At 32.2% G+C, this 21,977-nt stretch overlaps 1 protein-coding gene across 2 annotated transcripts in view; it reads right to left on the bottom strand.

The window, feature by feature from the left end:
- Positions 1–19,521, bottom strand: part of LOC130447948 (peroxidasin) — an 82,232-nt gene extending 62,711 nt beyond the window's left edge. For both annotated transcript variants that reach the window (XM_056785020.1, XM_056785021.1), the window contains exon 1: positions 19,176–19,521. In XM_056785020.1, coding sequence (XP_056640998.1) covers positions 19,176–19,345 — 170 coding nt within the window. In that variant the 5' untranslated portion in view covers positions 19,346–19,521. The remainder of the gene's footprint in view (positions 1–19,175) is intronic.
- Positions 19,522–21,977: the final 2,456 nt, after the last annotated feature.

Genomic DNA, 21,977 nt, shown 5'->3' with positions numbered 1-21,977 from the left:
TTCAAGAACCTTCTGATTCTGAAAGCTTGAATAATACTGAAGATAGTAAAGACGAAACTGTAATTAACAGAGCACTAAATCATGAAAATGACCCAGGGCTTTGGCGTGAATTTTCAAACGTTGACGTGCAATATTGACTATCTTGCGAACCAAAAGACTGTCAAAATCATAATAGTTCATTTGAGAAATCCCGTCGAACTTATGGTTCAACGTCGCGTTACTACCATGAAAAAGTATTTATCGGCCAAAAGCCTAATGGCGAAAACTACAAAAGAGAGTGGCTACTTTATTCGCCTTCTACAGGATCCCTTTACTGTTTTGTATGTAACCTTTTTGGTTCAGATAAATCTTCAGTTTTTGGTAGTTCAACAGGTTTTAGTGACTGGAAGAATACCAAAGTAATGATTGAAGGTCACGAAAAGAGTTCTAGTCACAGAGATTGTCTATTAACATATTTAACACGCAGGAAAGGTTTGAGATTGCATCAAAGTTTTGATAAGCAAGTTCATGAAGAGAATGTTTACTGGGAGCACGTATTACAGCGAGTTATAGCTGTTATTCGTACATTGGCAGTAAGAGGCCTTCCTTTTCGCGGTGCAGTAGAGAAATTTGGATCTCAGAATGGAAATTTTCTAGCGTTACTGGAACTTATAAGTCAATTTGATCCCTTTTTAGCGGCACACTAACCAAATATAGAAACACCGGAAAAGGAAACGTCTCGTATTTACCTAAAACGATTTACGAAGAGTTGATTATGATAATGGCCCAAGAAGTACATGGGAAAATTATATCGCAGATAAAAGATTTTAGATATTAGTCTTTCAGTAGATTCTACGCCGGATTTGACGCACATTTATTGAGATGAAAACGCATCATACAGGAGATGAACTGGCAAAGCAGACTCCTAAATACCTTGAAGAAAATTGTGGATTAGATTTTTCAAAATGTAGAGGCCAGTCTTATGACAATGCTTCAAATATGTCTGGGCGTTACAATGGCATGCAGCAGAAGATTCTAGAGGCGAATCCGTTTGCAATATATATCCTATGCGCAGCCCATTCGCTCAATTTAGTGGGTCGAAGCGCCGTGGATTGTTGCCTAGCAGCTGTAAATTTTTTTCAGTAGTTCAAAATCTATACAATTTTTTTTATGGTTCAACCATAAGGTGGCGCATATTAACAGATCATTTGGGTAATGAAAGTATTTTGAAATCTTTATGAGAAAAGAGATGGGAAGCACACGCTAAAGCGACATCACCTATTTCACAGACATATAACAAAATTATAGATGCATTTGACGTCATTTCTGTGGATGACATGCAAAAAGGAGAAACCAGAAGAGAAGCAGCTAATTTGTCGAATAAACTACAAGAATTGGAGTTCGTACTCATGTTGGTCATGTGGGACGAAATTTTGCAAACCTTCCAAAAAGTCAGCAAGGTATTACAAGACCCAGAAGTTACTCTAGAGACTTGCGCTAATCTCTACGAATCACTCGTGAATTTTTTAGAAAAATTGAGGTGCGGCATTGATTCTTTCGAAGCCCGCGCAAAAGAAAAGCTACCAGATGCGGAATATAAAGACAGCCGTCAAAGACGAAGAAAGAAAATGCCCAATGATGGTTCAACTCCTGAAGTAAGTTTCAGCCCAAGAGAACAATTCAAAATAACGTGTTATTATAGCATCATTGATAAATTAAATGCAGAAATGCGAAACAGAGGAAAAATATACAAAGCAACAGCAGACAAATTCTCATTCTTAAATAAAATACCCTTGCCGATAAGGTTATGTGTCAAACTGCAGAATACAGTGAGCACAGCATAAATCTAGTAAACACATATCCAGAAGACCTTAACACCGAATTAATAATTGAAATTCAACAGTTTCATTCATATGTCATAAGTAAAATAAGTTCCAGACCCAGTGATTCGGCTCCCACATGTTTACATCAAACTCACGCGCAATTGTATAAAATAATACATGATGATAAGATTGAATCAGCTTTCTCAGGAAATTCCTCAGCGGAACGTTCTTTTTCAAAATTAAAAATATTAAAAAATGAAAAAAGGACAAAGATGATCCAAGAAAGGCTCGATAATTTATCAATATTGTAAATAAAGTCCGATATGTTAAAAACGTTAGACGTGCGTGAATTCAATGCCCAGAAAAGCCGCAAGGCGCATTTCAATAAATAAATAAAATTATGCTTTGGTTTTTATTGTTGTCGCACCTACTCCACTTCTAAAGTACGTTACATCTCTTCATCTTATTTTACAAAAAACCAATGTTTTTAGCAGGTAAAGATTTAAAGACCGATTCTAGTTGGCTTACGGATAGGGGGGCCCACAGGCATGGATTGCTTAGGGCATCAAGTAGTCTTAATGTGACGGACTGTTAATTCTATAGGGTTGAATATGCAATAGTAAGGAAGTAGTGTGAGAAGTGTGACCCAGTTCTTTGCACAACTGTAAATATAATAAATTTCCTTCAACTTTAGACCTATAATAATAGTAAACAATTCTTTGTTTGTTGGTCCTTTTTTACGATCGCTGACAGGAATAGGAATATTTTTTATAGGCATAAATGCTAATATTTGAGCTTCTAAACATTATTTTTCATTTCTTAATTTGGTATGATTGTTCCTCGCATAACTGTCTTCTGCAATTCATATTGCACCATTTAAGCTCAGGTCATCATCTTTTTATTGTGTCATATGATATTCCAGACTTCTGTAATGTAATGTAATGTATCCAGCATTAAATTTTTGAATTTGTGTTGGGATTAACTTAAACGCAACTATTTAATCACACTATAATCTGATGTCGCAGAAAAATTTAGTGATCAATCTGGCAAATAAGCAACGGTCATGTTATCAACTAATAGAAGATTTGGAATGCGCCAGTATCCAAACACTTTTACAAAAGATTATGCTGATATATTCTAGTTCCTCTTGTCCTCGATTTTCACGATATCTTCAAAGAAGCAACAAGGAAAGGGCATATAGTTCCTCAGATATTGAAATTGGAAATTCTGTATAATTTTAAAAGTAATATACTTTGATTCACACAAATCAGCATTTTTTACGAAAGAGAAAACTTAATAAATACTGGATATGACTATAAGATGCTCTAAATATAAAGAACATTCCATCACCTGATGATTAATTGTACGGCATAATATTTAGAAGCACATCCGGTTATACTATTTATAAAAAAAACTGAAATTCATGGCGATTTACTGAAATATTCATAAAAAGTTCATAGATCCGTTGCTTGATAGCATAACTTAAGTGTAGTTACAATAAACTTTCAAATAGTTTCTAAATATAAAATGCATAAATATATCGAAAGCTAAATCAACTTGTGTGAGATTTTCATGCGAAAATGATCTGAAATATTTATAACTGGTTAGATACTAACAAAGTAAGTAATATAATGTTAAACGCAAGTAGAGATTTGAAATTTAAGAACTAGGTCAAATAAAAAATTATAATTCTAAATACCTATAAAAATAAAATGAAGTGAAACTTAATGTCACTGTTATATAATGCGGGGTGCTCAGTATATATAATTTAATTCGTCTTGATTTTAGGTCTCTCCTGATTTAAAATTAGTTTTTCTTTTATTAATTTTTTAAACACAAATCAAAATAGAAATCCGTTTTAACATGAAAAATCAATTTTTATATCTCAAAAATATTCAAAGTCTTCGTAGTTGTATTAAAATTTACAAAATAGAGCTATAAATTTTACTTAAATTATTTAGATCTAATTCTAATGAATTTAAATCATTTCTAAAAATTCTCTTTTTCGTATCCTTGATTCCGTTGCAAAAATTTGTTATTCTTTATAATTGCTCGCGCAAATCAATTTGTGTACTTTTTTATGTTTTCTGGAATAACCACCTCAATTGGAAGACCATAACGTTTACCATCATAGGTGTCTGTACGAACACGTTTAAATTCAGCGAACCAATAACAAATGGTTCTTTTCGATGGAGTAGAGTCCGGAAAACACTTTTGAATCTTATACATTTTTTTATCAAGAAGTAATAATAAATTGTTTTGAAAAAAAAAACAAAGTAGCTTCACTTAAATGGCTGTCACTTTTTTCTGACTAATCGAAATGTCATGAAATTTCACACATAGTCTTTTGGAAGCTGATACTTCATAAACGTCATATTAATTTGACAATGGCAGCGCCATCTGTGTGTCAGTCACACGAAATATCGAGTGATGTTTTTTTAAACTATACTTACTCTCCACTTTTGAGTTCGATTTATTGTCAAAAATAAATTTATATTTATTAGTATTGTAAATCTCCAACAGAGGGTGAACGGATGTGAAATCCTTCTCGAACAACATAATAAAATTAATACAACTAGTATACTAAATCTTCAACAGAAGGCAGACAGTTGTAACATTTGTTACGATGTAAGGAGAAATTTTTTTTACTGCGTGAACGGGATTTGAACCCACGACCTGCGAATCCGGAAGTTGACACCTTAGCCGGCTCAGCTAACAAACGCAATTAAAGTGGTGGGATACAGTAATAGTAATAATGCTCTTCTGTTTTAAAATTATTTGTTTTTTTAATAATTAGTCGAAACTATATATATATATATATATATATATATATATATATATATATATATATATATATATATATATATATATATATATATATAGATTATATATATTTTTTATACACAGAGCGCTAAATTCTCAGCGTAGTACAAAAGCAGCGTCGAGTAAAATGTGAACGATTTTTAGAGCCGCGAGGATCAAGAAAATATAATCTAACCAATTGTAACGGATAGCCCATGCGAAAAAAGCAAAGGTCACGAAAGCAACCAAAAAAGTGGTTGCTACAATATTTTGGGACTGTGAGAGTATCCTTTTCATTGACTTCAAAGAATCAAATACAACTGTGAACGTGGCATATCACTCTGACTTACTGAGGCAGTTACGTCAAAAAAATTATCTAAAAAAGGCGCTGCAAAATCAGCTGAGGTGTACACTTGCTTCATGACAACGCGTCAGTCCATACTGCTTCGCTTTCCAAGGCTTCCCACGGCTTCCCACTGATTGAACACCCGCCATATAGCTCCGATCTCGTACCGTCCAATTATATTTTGTTCCCAAAGCTGAATGCCGAGTTCAGGGATAAAAGATTTAACAGCGACAATGAAACGGAATAGGCGGTGTATTAACATTTTGAATCTACAGATGCCTCATATTTTTAAAGAGGAAAAGATGCTTTTGTCAGAAGTTGTGAAAATGTATGGAAAGAAAAGAAGAATTTATTGAAAAATAATCACAGTTTTTTATTAATGGCTTTTCTTTCTATATTAGCTTAAGAACTCAAGGACAGCACTACGTATAACTGGAATATAAGGCCTTCTTATAAATTATTTCGCAATATAATCCTGTGATCTAATGCTTCACCATTATTTGGAACTCTGTCGGTAAATTTTAATCAGATGAATTGATAAAAATTATTGAACAATCTTATTAAATTAATTTATTGTCATCGGTTGAGAAAAATCGCGTTAAAGATTCCATTACATAAATAGATACATACATATAGGCGAAGCTGATGAAAAAATGTTAAAAATTTGATCGTTTTGAACCAGCAGACTCTGTTGAGAAACTGCAATACCATGTTGAACATCTTTGTTATGATGTTTGAGATAAATAATTTAAAATAACTGATAAATAATTAAGAAAATAAAATTCTATTTCCACAATTTAATGAAATGAAAACGTCATATCTCTGATACTATATTAAGAGTTAAATTAATTTGATTGCTATAGAATAAATGGTATATAATGAAAGATTACGTATAGGAAATTATTTTAACCATGTGATAAATCATAAAAGAAAGTATTTAAGGTGTGGGCGTATTTCAATATTTAGTTTTGATTTACGTATTGAACATTAAGTCTACCGTGAATTTAGGTATGTTCAAGGTCGACAATTAAAAAAATATATGTTCTCAAAATTGACGCCTCCGAATAGTGGCGAACGAACAGTGGCGGACGGAAGAGTGGGGCGGAAGGGGCTCCGATCTTGGGGAGCACCAAATGTCTCCGCATTCCCCTGATCAAATCCTATACAAAACTTTAAAAATGTGCTTAGTACCATCGAAGTATTAAAATAAATGGAAAGGCCTACAAAAAGCGTACTTTTGAAGACGATCAAATGAGCTATAATGTCTCATCACCTCTCACTTTTTCTTACGACGTAAGATGGACTACACGTCTTCAGTGATAGTGCAATAGAAAGAAACCAAAATTATGCCTTCGTGTGGTTTCCCTTTGGGTAAAAACACAAGAAAAAAGTTAAGAAGTCTTTTTTTATGAGAATAGATGACGAGACGAACAAATCGCTCGCCTGATGGTAAGCGTCACGCTTGTCCATAATAGTTCATTGCCACCCAGAATATAAAAATTCTGCGCGGCAATGCACTATGCTCGTCACCCTGAGATATTAGTTTATTGTTAAATCTCTAAAGAAATTATATTTGGTCTTTTCGTCATCTACACAGAGATGACAATTACTGAAAGAGAAAACTGGAAAAAATTTAAAACGTTTATCGGATATTCGCTGGAATGCTCATTACGAGTCAATAAAAGTTGTAAAAGAGAACATACAGACAATTGTGAGTAGTTTGGAACATTTTCAAGATCCAACAAAAGTAAATCTAGATACAAGATCCTGTCGGCTGTTTGTGATTTTAACTTTCTAGCCTACATACAATTCTGGCTTTCTATACTGGAGAGGGTAAATTTAATTCAACAATATTTGCAGTCTCAAAAAATGACTCTAAATACAGGAATCACCAAACTAAACGCCTTGAATGAGTATTTAGTGACCGAACAAAACACGATTGTAGACAATGCTGTAATTTTTGGCATAAAAAAATGCAGCAACTGTAGCAGTTGACAATCTGATAAAAATTTATGGTGAATTTGATAAGGGGCAAGTTTTCCAAGAAATAAAAAGGTACCGCAGGCATGTAAAAGCCACCGATACGAGTATGGACGTTGCTGCCAAATGGAGAGCCCTAGAAATCCTTCAAATTATAATAAAATGGGACAGTGAATAGTTACCTTGTATATCACTTATACTTCAATACTTTTTGACCAATTGCATCTCGGTTGCATCATGCGGGAGGAGTTTTTCGAAACTTGTTTGATTAAAAATTATCTTCGATCTACAATGGGTCAAGAACAACTGGCTAATCTAGCTGTGCTTTCAATGGAAACAAAAATTTAAAAAGAAATCTATTTCACAGAAGTTATTGAAGAAAACAAAAAACTATCTTTGAATCATTTTATCTAATTTTTTTTGTCGATCGATTCGTATTTTATTTTCTTCGCCCATATCCATTCCATATTGTAGGTATATATGCTTATTTAGCCTAAATAATTTAAGTCGAATTTAAATTTCACTTGTCAGAATTTAACGATATAAACATAAACACTTATTTATACATACAAATATGAACTGAATAAAAAGCTTATAAAACTACATTTTTTAAAGCTGAGGGCCTCATTCAGCCTTGCCGCCCCAAGCCTCTGACTGGCTTAGTCCGCCACTGCATGCGAACCCATCTAAGAGAAAAATAACTGATATACAGATTGTCATGAAAAAGAAACTTGGTATTAAATATTACTTGGAAATCAACTATATTTGGTTTCAAAATCATTAAAAACATCATTAAGAAAATTCTAAGACTATTCTCGATTTTTATTGAAAAGAACATTTATTCTACACAATATGCTTTCTCTCTTACTTTAGAGTTAAAATAAAATTTATCTGACTAGGGATGAAACAAACCGATTTCAGATTAGAGTCGAAAACAATCGTATGAATTTGGAATTGGCTAATTTACGTCAGGTTACCAGGTATTGAAACTTGCAGAATTCAGTTTTTCACTTCTCGAATTATTCTTATCATTGATGTATAGTGATGGATGAGAGACATTTTTACAAGCATAGTCTTAAGTCGATAACAATATTCAAACGAGTAGTAGTAATATTCGTATTAGAATTATTTCTATATATATATAAAGGTATAGCTTCAAGTAATTGAAATTCATTTTTTTATGTTATAATAAAAAGTGTATTGTCAAATCAATATTAACATATTACACTGTTTACGCTTTGATCTTAACAATGACTGCTTGAAGAAATGACCAATATTTTCCCTCCGACACGTAAATTAGAATGAAATACTGGTTAATACTTTGGTTAAAGTTTCTTGTTTCCTTAATAAATCCGATGACACCATCACAAGTAAATCTCGGTTTATGCACCCAAAATTAAAAATTAATATTAAACTATCAAATTGAATTATTAGTTGGAAGATACTGAAGTGGTACTTGTAGATCATGCATAAAATTAACAGTAAATTTAAATTAAAATTAAACCAAGAGTTCTCCAATTTTTGATGCTTAGTTTAATTCCTTAATTTTGTGAGGTTATGAGCACAGTATACGTCAGGTCAGTCTGTATTGGTGGTATTGTTTTGTTTACAACATTATAAGCGTTATTGCGTTGTATTTTATTTTTAAAACTGATATAAAAAAAATAGGAAAAAGCATTGTCTGAAAGTCGGCAATGTCCTTTAGACCATGGAACATTGATAGAAGTGTCAGGATCTTACCACATCTTTATGACAAAAAGGACCCATACAAGGAATTTCTATCGGTTTATCAGTAATTTATAATTATCCTTAATTTGCTGCATAAACCAAAAACTAATTACCCCGAAAGTTTAATTTAATGTTAATTTTAATTTAGTTCTAATTTTAGCTACATACACCAAGCTTTTTACGCAAACTAATTAGGCATATCGTCTTGTAAACTCTTGATTATTTCATGACGAATACATTATTGAATATTAGGTTTTCAACCTATAACCGTTGCAATTATGTATGTATGGATTTGGGGTCCCATATACACTGCGATGCGACCCAAAGGATCTATTGGATTCTCCTATCTTGTTGCAATACTGGAAAACCTAGTGTTTACAGCTGATCCCACTCCTTTCAAAAAGTCTAGAATGTGGGATGGCTTTAATTGCCAGAGATCTTCGTATTCTATTTCATACGCATCCAGGTGTAGTGCTTTGTAGTTCCTTAGTGTTCACACTTCGAGAGAATGTGGATAGAACTTTCGTTCTCTGTGCAACAAAATCTGCTAGGTCTATTGTCTTCGGGTGTTTGTTTAGGTGGCAGAGCCCCGATATAACTCCTGTTAGTATTCGTAGATTGTTTCTACTTATGTTGATACATTCAGCAAATCTACTCTGGTTATAGTATCCCAGAAGAGTCTTTATCTGTCTCGGCCCTTGTTGGTTGTTCCAATAATTGGTTTTGCTCCTATCTACCTTCTTTTCCAATGCTTTTTCTATTGTTCTGTAACTGATACTTTGGAAAAGTTAGGGTCCCATGCTTGCCCCCGCTTTAGCTATTTCATTTCCCTTCGGTCCGGTGTGTCTCGGAATCCATTGTATGGTAATTTTATTTTTCTTGTCTAACTCATTTAATGTTTCTAGGCAATCCCAAACGAGTTTGTTTGCGATAGTTCCTCTCTAGGTTGAACACATTTTTCAATTCAAATTCTCTTTTTTCTTGCGGCATATGCAGTTTCAAAAAAATTGCTTGCATTGATAAATACCGATACTTTTGTTAAAAAATATGCGTAACAACAAACAATTACAACTATCATGTCCAAATCCAAAAACCTCAAATTTTAACTTTTCACCCCGAATAACTTTTGTCGAGCATATAGGATGGATGGGGATTTTTAAAACTTTATTTGTAATGGTAAGCCCCGGCTCTCGACCAATATTTGGCTCTCCAGGAATTTTCTTATTTTAAATGTCTATATTGACCGGACTATAAAAATACATTTCACTAATGAAAATGAGATATAATTTTAACATTATAAAACATTTGATAAAAAAACTGATCATTCTGGACCATAATGAACTTTTACTAATTTTAATTTCCTATGACTATGTATTGAAACTACTGAATGTAAATTATGCGTTTTTCACTTGTAGTAGACTACTTACAGGAATTATTTAAAACATATATTCATTTTCATTGTGAACCCAACACTGTATTATTTGAATATAAGATTGAAATAATCTTCATGTGAAATTTGTTTTTCAAAAAATAAATAAGAAGATTTTCTTCGTTAATTCAATTAATCGATATACATGAGGGTGTCTTGAATTTATCGGCATGCACGTGCAAACTAAAATGAGCCCCCCCAACTTGATTACATTATAAGATTAACATTATAACATTCCCTGAAATAATCACTTTGTATTTCATATTTCAGGTTTTTAATAAAAGTCCATCATCACTTACTTTCACTCAAAACTTTTCATGCCATACTTTCTGTATAAAGTTGTTTCAATGATTTGATAGTGATTCAAAAGCATTTCGGAATCTCGACACCATTGCTGCAAATTCTATTATTCATAATTATTCATAAAAGTCTATTAATAGACTACTGGGTTGAAAAATCAAAACGACGAACACGTGGGAGGTAACTCCTAAATAATACAATAAAATTGAACAATGATGAAATGCTCGTGTCTAAACTGGTATAAAAACTTATTAATAAAAACAGCCAATATTATATGTCTATTTCCCATCAATATAGTACGAAATAAATTATACCCGTTATGAGCCATGTCTAAAAATAATCACAGATCACGTCATTAAATTATGAAGTGCAACAAAAAAGTTTAACCTACCAAATGTCACCTTTTTTTTAATGACATGAACTTTTACAAGGCATTTAAAAAATGCTATTAGAAGTAAAATTACTTGTAATAGTTAGTTTAGATAAGAGGTGCAATAACTAGCTTCTATTGGTAAAAATGTAAAAAATTCAATTGAAAATAAGTAACTTTCACAAAATAATCAAGAATAATGGTCTCTGTTTAGCAAATAGAATTCATCTTCACCTGATGCTATTCACATGTGTGATATTTTTATGCTAATATAGTCGCCAAAAATTTGAATTTTGACATTTGACATTTGACAACCAACTAATTTGTCGATCCATCCTCTATGTCGATCGATTCCTCAAACAAAGGGTGCATCCTTCTATCTTTGTGAGTGACAATTACCATTACGTGCGCGAGATAAAAGACAAAACGAGTTTCGCAAAAAACCCGGCAAATTCAAAGATAATATAAAAACATATTCTTGCTTCATTGAACTAATTTGAAAAAAAAATTGTTTTCTTAGATCCTAGGTTTATCTAATCAACCTACAAAAGGATACTCCCCGACTTTCTCAAGGCAACAGTCATATAACTTATCGGGACAAAATAATATGTCAATATGTATTGGAAGTGCTTATTTTCAATATATTTCAAAACTCGACAATAAAACATGCTGATTTTTATAATTAACTCATAGATTAAACAAGTAAGGATATGGGGACGGATTTGGCAGTTGTCAAATGTCCAAAAAATAAAATTACGTCTCTACAAACGACGTAAAATATTTGCGCACATGAGCCAAACTAACAATTTACTGACAGGTTTCACGATTGAAAGAAAGTAAGGATCAGAGAAAACTTGGGTTGTGAAAAACTGGTTTGCGAAAATTGGGCATAAAATTAACAATCGCTAAGAAATATGGAAGTAAAATTCTAAAATGACAACATGCAGTTCAAAAATCAAGAAAATCGGCACCCAAATATTCTCAGAAGCAACAACGAGTTCGCCCGCTAAAGGTTGGAAAATGATGATAAATGACAAGCCATATTTTACTTTTGACGGGAATAAAACGGCAAATAATAATATTTATTAGTGTCAGAAAGGTGAGGAAATAAGCTCGAACGTTTATTTCAAAAGATATAAAAAGTTCAGAAAATGTTGGTATAGTTGACAATATTATCTTCTCGCGGTCGTTCTTCAGCATGTATATCATATATACTGCGACCCAAAGGATCTATTATGTCCCCCTTTCATGCTGCGATATTGGGGAACCCAATGTTTACAAATAATAGAGGTGAATAGAAGTTTTATCTTCTGTGCAACAAAATCTGCACGCCGCATTATCTGCTACGTCTAGCATCTTCAGGTATCCATTGAGGTGACAGTGTCCCGATAGCTCTTATTAATCGTAGATTGTTCTTACTTGGGTTGATACGTTCAGCAGATCTTCTCTGGTTATAGTTCCGAAGAAGAGACTTTGCCTGTCTCAGCCCCTGTAGGTTGTCCCAATAATTGGTTCTGCTCCTATCTACCTTCTCCATTATTTTTTCTATTGGTCAGTTCAGTTTCCATGAACTCTGTCCAAGAATTCATTGTAGGGTAACTTTATTTTTCTTACCTAGCTCAATAAATTTTGAGGCAATCCCAAACGAATTTAGATTTTATGATATTGGAGCTTAAAGCCCTAATGGATGTTCCTCTTTAGAATGAACTGGACACCTTTTTCAATTGCATTCGATTCTACTTGAAAAATGCTTGATGCATTTCTGATCATTTATTGTATTGCGCTTTGATATTCTACTTACTTCCACAGCTTAGTATCTAGGTAAATCTTTTCTCAAAGCTAAACTTTTTTGATGCATCATCCTGAAGCATGTCCAACGTTTGGTCATTATTTAGGGACGGTTTTTCTTGTAAGATGTTTGCTCTACCACGCTTTCCAGGACTATGTAGAGATATGGAAGATATAGAATCACTTCTAGTGCAGTTGTTAGGCATGATGTCATGGCCCCAGTTGCACATATGCAAGCCAGTCTTTGTACCTTCGAGAGATTGTTCCTCGTGATATTCAAACTAGTAGCCCAAACCACTGCCCCATATGTGATAATTGGTCTCACAATTGCCGTGTACATCCAAAGTAGGATCTTTGGGCTATAGCCTCAACAACTCCTGTTCATGTTTGTTCCTATCTAGTGTGAGTTCTAGACATTTCCCCTTTGTTTTCCATGCAATGAGTTTCTTGTCTAGCTTGATGGGGTTGAGTTTTTTCTTCCTTGTGAAGGAAATAAGGAAGGTCTTATTTGAGTTGACATTTAGCCCCATCGATCGACACGACCTTTTTTTATAGGTGAGTAAATGTCACTGAGTGTATTTTCAAAGCATCCTTTTGCATAGATGACTTTGTCTTCGACATATCCTTTACAGTCTACTACTTAACTCCACATAAGTGGGGATGCGACTCCCTCTTGTTGACATCCCCTGGAGGTTGTCCTATCTACTCTTCTAGCGTCTAATGCTCTTTCTACAGCCTGGTGTGAAGTATTGTCAAACGTGCCTCCTATGTCTAAGAAGGCACATACTACATTTTCTTTGATCGTCAGAGCGTTCCGATATCCAGTTGTCAATTTTATCAGTCGGTATGCGAATTGACACAGATGGAGAGGTTTCCACTTCAGAATCTTCATTCCAATGTATTTGTCAACAGCTTTATCTATCGTTTTAAGTAGAAACGAGGTGAGGCTGATTACTCTGAAAGATTTGTGATGTACGGTTTCCTCGTTTCCTGCTTTTGGCACGCAGGTTACTTTGGCCCTTCTCCAAGGTTCTGGTATATTCCCCAGCTTTAACTGCTTCTACTCAGGCGGATCACGTGTGGCAGGATATCCTCCTGTCCACTTTTAAGGAGGGCTGAGAAAATTCACTCCACTCTTGACGACTTGAATGGTTGAAAGGTGTTTGAAGCCCACTTCATTCGTTCACTGCTGCATACTTGTTTTACAATTACAGTAGTTTCTCTTGTAGCTTTGCTATGTTTTACCATTTTGTTATCTGCCACTTACCTGAAAGTGAGTCTTTAGCAAGAGCTACCTCTGTCCACCTAACCCTCCGTGAAGCTGCTATCTGGTTTCCTCAGTGCCATGGTTGTATTGATTTTGCCAAAACTTTATGAAGTTTAAAGTCACAGGTGGAGAGTAAATATCCTCCCAGAATTTTCTGAAGCTTTATCGCTTTGGTTTTCTAACACTAGACTTAATTTATATTATAATTAATTATTCAATAATATTTAACTTATATAATTTATTTAAATTCACTGGTTGGTTCTCTATTTCTTTCCGTTCACTATGACTTTTGTTATAAACTAACTAACCCCGCTAAACATGCTCGTTTTTATATAAAAAATAAAAACAAAAACTAATAAATAGAAAGACCTTCCTAGAAATTATTTCTAAAAAAAAATACACAACATTCCGCTGTTTATAAAAAGCATCAAAGGCAACATCAAACGATTCGGCGTTTTCGCCAAAATTTGAAGTTGTATTATAACCGGACAGGACCGGCTTCACGGCCAATGTCCTGAAGGAAATTTCGTGTTCTGACCAGATATGACAACTGCTCGTTATGCAAAGGAATTGTGGGAGCTTTTGCAGAATTGAATATTCCGTTTATTGAGTAGTCTAGGAATGTTCCAAATGAGCCACAAGTGACGCCAATTGAACTTTTTTGGCAAAATTTGAAACTAAACGTATATTTTGAAGATTGGGAAGGAACTATACATGAAGGATTGAAAAGGAGAATTTTGAGCAAATTCCGACAAAGGCAAGATTCAATATTTCAAAATTCAATGCAACATTTACAAACAAAAATTAGGAAAGCGAGCCGACTGAGTGTAATTCAGTTATATGAAATGTGTGTAATTATAATTTAGTAACCATTGTTTCACATAGTAAAGTGCAAATAATTAAGTTAAAACAGTTTGTACGGATTTTTTGTCCGAAAATGCCTCTAAAGTAGGTACATATTTTAAGTATGGTAGTAGAAAAATACAAATTACTAAAATCACTTAATTTATTGAAGAAATATGATAACCAAATTAAGTCGGCGGGTAAAAATAACTTACTTTGTTATAAAAAGAAACTTTATATTATGGAATAACCGCTGACTTTGTCTTCTTATCTATACATTGTGGTTTCCAGACTCGTAACTTATGAGCTATTAATTGTAGATTATAATAACGTGATTCATTTATTCAAGGAACGTTTATTTCCTTGTACAAATCATAAAAATAATTTTAATCTGTACATTCATTGATAAACGGCGATTGTAACTTTTACGACTACTAATATATTTTAGACGAAACAAACTAAATGACTTATTTATTTTTTCTCTAATAAAAATCTATTCAGTTGATTTGTCTTTTTATAAGGCAATTAAACTAAGATTACATCCTTGAGAACACGCATCACTCTCGAAAACATCATTTGGTTCATTTAGTATAATAGGGTTTAACCAAACCCAATATATTTTTATTTATGATTAAAATCCTGAGAGTCTAGTGTTTTCAACATCTGCTATTGATGTGTTACATACAAACATTTTTCTAATTCGACACGCTAGTTTTTGTACTGTAACGAATTTCATCTGTGAGTTTATTTATAAAATATATAAAATTATAAATTCAAGAACCATAGTATAAGTATTACAAGTCGCCATTTTTCATGGTAATGTGAATCTATAATATACAGAATGTAACAAAAAAGTAAGTCATTAATTAAACTACATATTTTGTGACAATAGCATGATATCAATAATCAATTAATAACAGTTTCATACATATGATCTGTTAGAAGCTAACCGGCTTAGATTATTGTAAAATAATGGGAAGCCATCCTCCTTTTGAATGTGATTATGAATCATCGATTACGTACCTCCGAGTGGAAGAAAATTCTCAAAAATGATATGAATGTGATTATAGTTCTTCCAATATCAATTGCAGAAGACTGTTATGCGAGGAACAATCAATATTTCATAAATAATCACTGCACTCATATCAAATTAAGAAATGAAAAATGTTTACTTCGGTAAACATCTAACAAACCGTCAGTCCACGTGGACTCATCTTCACTGTTTACCAATGAAAGCATTGGAAGACGTATGAACACGATTTCTTCGAAATATTCCTGCTATATACAGTCTGCGATAAGCAGTGACTTCTTTTGATGAGGTTTCTTTAATTCATAAATTTGTTTAAATAAATGGAAATATGGCTTCCTTTAGAACATGGGCGAACGAAGATATAGATTTAGATATACAAACACAGCAATTTATTTTAAATATATCACTATTTCATAAATACGCACGGCACTCATACCCAACAAGAAATGAAAAATAATGTTTACTCTCCGTATAAAATTCGGTAAACATCTAACAAACCGTCAGTCCACGTGGACTCTGTTTACTAATGAAAACATCGAATCGTTAACATAAATGTATTTCCATTGGCCGAAGCCGTATGTACTCAATTTCTTCGAAATATCCCTGCTAAAAAGTCTGCGATATGCATTGGCGTGGCTTGGTGAGATTAATTGTGGTGAGAATAAAGACAGGTATGAATTTAATAATAAAGATTTAGATATACAAACACAGCAAATTATTTAAAATATATTCCAATGTTTAAAAAAGGAAAATATACAGCAATCTGATAATGCAATCATAATAAGAATTGCTGAATTAACTAGAGTAAATAAATTTTCCATTTATCGAGTACGAAATGGATTGCTGTGGATCATTCACAGAACCGAAAAACATGTAAAGAAAAACTGAAATCAGTTGACAAAGCTACTCAAGATTTTATACGTAAGACAATTTATAGTTTATATACTAAGTAGTAACAAATCTCAAATTTTAGGATTTATGTCTGAAAAAAATATTCCTATGTCTGTAGCGATCGTAAAAACGGCAAACAAACAAAGAATTGCTTACTGTTATTGAAGGTCTAAAGTTAGAGAAAATTTATTATATTGACAAGCTGTGCAAAGAATAGACTACCTCCTTACTATTGCATATTTAACCCATATAAGTACATATATTCTATATTCTAGCAGCAGACCGCCAAGAGCTTTGGAAGAACTGTGTTATAAAAGAAGATGCGTATGTTTTTTTGTTTTATTTACAAAAGTTCACTTCTGGTACCCCTGTTTAAACCAAACTCCCTTACAGGCAGGTACATTTTACTCATCTATTTACGTTTTATAATTTAATATTCAGTTGTAGCAAGTTAACGAGGTATAATAAATAAAGTAGGACTACAATTAAGTTCATATGTCTAAATAACGGCGTACAATGCCGTCCAATTTATAATGATTGGCTTTTAACAAATACTAAAAATTTATAAAATGAGGTATCTACGCCTAAGGTAGATCAAAAAAAATTGTCGGAAAAAGTGTTTATATAAGTTTCTATAATCTGCAATTAATATGGGGATAATTTTAACACAATAACTGCTATTTAGGCATATGTATTCTTTGTAGGTTTGATTATTGGCCCGGTACAACAAAATGGCATCACTGTTAACCAGAATCTAACATTAAACAGTAGTTATTAAAAAACGAATGTTTTGAAAAGTTGTTAATGTAACGATATAACTTACTATTCCTTCCATTTCTGTACATATCAATATTAATAATTTATTAAAACGTTATTGTTACAATCGTAACCATCTTAATGTATTATTTTAAGCCTAGCGGAGTTTTTAACGATTCAAAAAAAAACTCCCAACAAAACATAGTCTGACGCGGGTTTCGTTAACCAAATTATTGTCTTCAGAAATTAAGGCTGAACGTTTAGCTTCAGTCTGTGAAGACGATAATTTAGTTATCCAAACGCGAATTATCTCACCACTCCTAATGGGAACCATTAGGATCTGTTAACCATATCTACTTATTCAACTTCTAGTTGAATACTATAACATTCGTTAAGATTTATTGTAAACTGATCGTCCCCTGACGGAAGTCGAAATCTTACTCAAGCGATTCCATATGTCCCTCAAATACTTTAAGTTCCATTAACTGATCAAATTACGTACCCTTATTTTTGTATTGATATGGCTCTAACGACCATAAATATAATTATAGCTTTTGTATACAATAGGATTAGTATTTAATAGAGCATATACACGCATAGTGTGTTCTTATAGTTTCAGCTTCCAACGAGTACAGTAGTCAGATTATTGAAACCACTTTATTTTTTTGTTTTTTTTTGCTAATAAATAGTTTTTACAAAGTTGTGAATCGAGTTATTTAATTTGCGGGTCGGACAGAGTAAAAAAAAATGAAAACCACATCAAAATAATATATTAAAATATCTTCACAAACTCTGTTCTTTACTGAATAATACAAAGGAATAAATATAAACATGCAACGAGCTATGGTTCAAAGCTATGGATAAATGAATTATAGTCATAAACATAACATTTTCTATATAGTCAAAAATCATTGAACATATTAAATATCCACACTAATTAATTGAGAAGCGTGGTGAAAAAATTGAAATCAAATATCATTTATTATCCTTAAAAAAATGGCATCTTCTTATATATACAGGGTGTTTCTAAATTCATGCGACAATATTCAGGAGGTGATTGCTGGTATCAAATTAAGATAAGTCTTTCTTATAACAAAATTTCCTTAGCCCACCCCTTTCCGAGATATTTCCTGAAAGATGGTAACAAAAATTGTGCTATTTTTTTTCTAAAATTTCAGCGAAGCTAGAAACTTGAAATTCTGTAATTTTCGCACACTCGTAAAGGACTAACCACAGGTATTTTTTCAATCTTAAATAAAATTTGAGGGTCAAAAATATTTTTAAATGAAACAAAGATTTTAGGTTATAATTTTATTTCATCTTGAAAAAAAGTTTTGATATGAAATAAAGTGAGAGTTGCTAATTTCACCCTCATATAATGTGACAGAAATATTGAAAAATACCCTTGGTTAGTACCTTGCGACTGCACGAAAATTACAGATTTTCAAGCTTCATTTATTGAAAATTTAGAACAAAAATAAAAAAAAAACAAATAAAAATTGACGTTTCGACGTATTCAATCAAGCTCCAATTTTAATATAGAATTTTGAAGTTAATGAATCTAATATTTTTTGAAAGATATTAGAAAATTTATCACGCCGCAAATCTTAACTAATTAATTCCCATGCGAAGAATACATAAGTAATCGATAGCTCGAGATATATTAGAGTTAGTACAGTTTAGTGTTTAATTATGCTACAATTCCACTACGAAAACGTTTATATATGTTTTTACATATTTTACAGTAATGTTATATCATGTATTGCATCCATAAAAAGGTAATTTATAATAAAAATAAAATTTAAAAAAATCTCACTTTGAATGAATCTAATTAAGTACTTACAGAAACGTTGTTCTCAGTGAAGTTTTTGGCACCTGTGTTAAATCTGATTTCATACATTTAACAGACCTCTTATAACATTGACATTTAAATGGACACTCACTCGTCTCTCCCTCGAAAGTTATCAATAAAATCACTAAAATTATTTTTAAACACACTGAAAACAAAATCATGTTTATTTGACAAATTTTAACGCCACCCTATAGTTATCACACATAATTTTATTCCCCTTGGTTTAAAAGTAATACACCGCTCACAATTCGTGTAACTGAATATTCATGAGAAGAAAGATGCCTACTGAGAATAATCAGTTTTAAGAGTGGCAAGGCAGACTGCGTTGTGGTGTATAAAAGTTATATAAAAACAAATATATCTAGAAGGCTAAAGACTTGATAATTAAACCAATGCTATTTTTAAGATGCACAGGGCGTATCCGCGAATAATTTTAGGAGATGGTGAATATAAATTGTTCTAATTTTTTTTGAATATCATAAATTACCATTTAGAAAATGATTATTGATTATTAACAACATAACATGAATTCCAAATATATGAACCATCTATTTATTGTGGGATATAAAAACTTAAGTTTTTGTTCCTCTGCTCCGTTTTCGCTTTATATATATGTATATAGAGGTTTCCGAGATCAGGATTATAAAATTGGAATAGATTTTTTGCCAACTAGTTTATGAGCGTTTTGGTTTTGGGGCCAGCAAATCAAACAACAAAGTTGTCGAATACTCAAGTATACTTCATTGGGGACTGACATTATGGTCAAAGTACAATTTAAAATTTTTGGATAAAACAAAATTAAACATTACTTACATTAATTAAATGAGGATTGTTATCAAATTCTTGGGATTCAAAAATCAATATTAAAATTAACACTTGGCGTAAATATTGAGTTTGTTGATTCTGGTTGCTATTTAAATTATTGTAATTTTTTTTTCATTATATTATGAATGATAATAATTTTTTATAGGGTAGGTTAGATTGGATCGTCATCAATGAAGTTTAATATTTTTTGGTTAGATTAAGAATCATATTAAATTTGTTAATTATCTAGATTAGGTCACACCCCTCCGATTTTAGTATGTTGTACAAGAATATATACATATATATATTTGTTTGTGCAAAATCATTTGAATAGATTAATAATATAAAGCTATTATTTTACAATTACTCAACCAATTACGACACCTTCTATCATGATTTTTTGTTTAATTAATACACTTATCATTACTTCATACCAGCTTCGGTTATTACATTATAAATTTCAAATCAAAATATTTCGAAAACGGTACACAGTGTCAAGTTTTATCAAGAGTACCTTTTTGGTGTAAAATTAAATGATATTTGAGTTCACTTGAAATTTTGCTAAGTAAATCTAATATCATAAAATTATGTTCAATACTACTTAGTACGAACCGTGTAACTATCGCTCTCTATGAGAGTCAGACATAAAAATATTCTTATAAAGTTTGAATACAATGTAGCCAATAGTTGCGGCAAAATCATAAAAAATTTGTATTATATCATAAAATTTTTCACTGAGCAACCCAAAATATTTTTCAGTTCAGTATCTATCCAAGAAAAGGGATCACCTTTTTTGAAACACCCTGTATATATTAATACTTTGAAACTACTATTTTTTAATCAATGTGCCATTTATATGTACAAATACCTCAAACCAGGTGGCGGATATCTGCAGCTTAGTATAGAAAAAGCAAATGTCTGGTCGGCCTAGTCACGGATATATGTATTAGAAAAGAGTAGAAATGCGGAGTTACAATTCTGTGGAGTAGAGGAGAAAACTACCATACACATCCTCTGCAAATATCGAGCTCTTATTAATTCACGGGGAAATTTCTCGAGAATTCTCAATTTCTGGAAATCAATCATTCATGGGCCAAGGTGAATGCGCCCCAGAAGACTGCAAAGGAGTAATCCAATACCAATTCCATTCTAACTAATAATATTATTATTTAAAAACCTATACTTTATTCAGAAAAAGCTCTTTATTCGCGGGGTATATGTTCCAAAAATATGCCGCGAATACAGAAACCGTGAATACGGAATGGTAATTTGTATAAGATTATGGGGGATACGTTCCTAGGTGACAAAATAAATAAATAAATACGTAAAAAACAAATATCTAAAAAAATAAATTTTATTTAAGTTTTTGAACATTTTGATCAATTATCTTTAGGTTTAGGCAACGGTTTGAAGAATTTTGTAATTTTCTCATGCTTGCAGTTTTTAAAAGCTCCTTCAATTCAGACATACGTAGCAGTCGCATTAGCAGTTTGCCTCTTAAAAATAAGGCTTCGTTCCATATAATTATTTCATAAAGAAATGTTCATAAAGAAATCGCAAAGCTCATTTGTCATTCTTAAACCTTCACTAAGATTTTTCAAATTAAATGTCACGTTTCCAGTGCTTGTTGAAACCTCTTCTTCAATGGACTCTGAATTTAACTTTTTCTCCAATTTGGTTTCAGTCAAATCTTCATCTTGCAATTCAAGCAATTCCTGAATGTCACTTGGGAGGTAAAAGTGACACTTTTATATTTGGATGCATAGTTTCAAATTCGCAAGGATGACCTTGTGCATTGTCCAAAAGTAGAAGTGCTTTAAAGTCTAAATTCTGTTTTTTTAAATAAGTTTCAGCTTCAGAAACAAAACAATTCCGGAACCAGTCACAAAAAATAGCGCTTGTAACCCATGATTTCTTATTAGCACGCCAAAACACTGGCAGGTTGTCCTTGTTTTGATTTTTTAAAGCCCAAGGATTAAACGATCTGTA

Source organism: Diorhabda sublineata, chromosome 8 (assembly GCF_026230105.1).
Source record: "Diorhabda sublineata isolate icDioSubl1.1 chromosome 8, icDioSubl1.1, whole genome shotgun sequence".
NCBI classification, from domain to species: domain Eukaryota; kingdom Metazoa; phylum Arthropoda; class Insecta; order Coleoptera; family Chrysomelidae; genus Diorhabda; species Diorhabda sublineata.
This window is presented reverse-complemented; position numbering and strand designations above follow the sequence as displayed.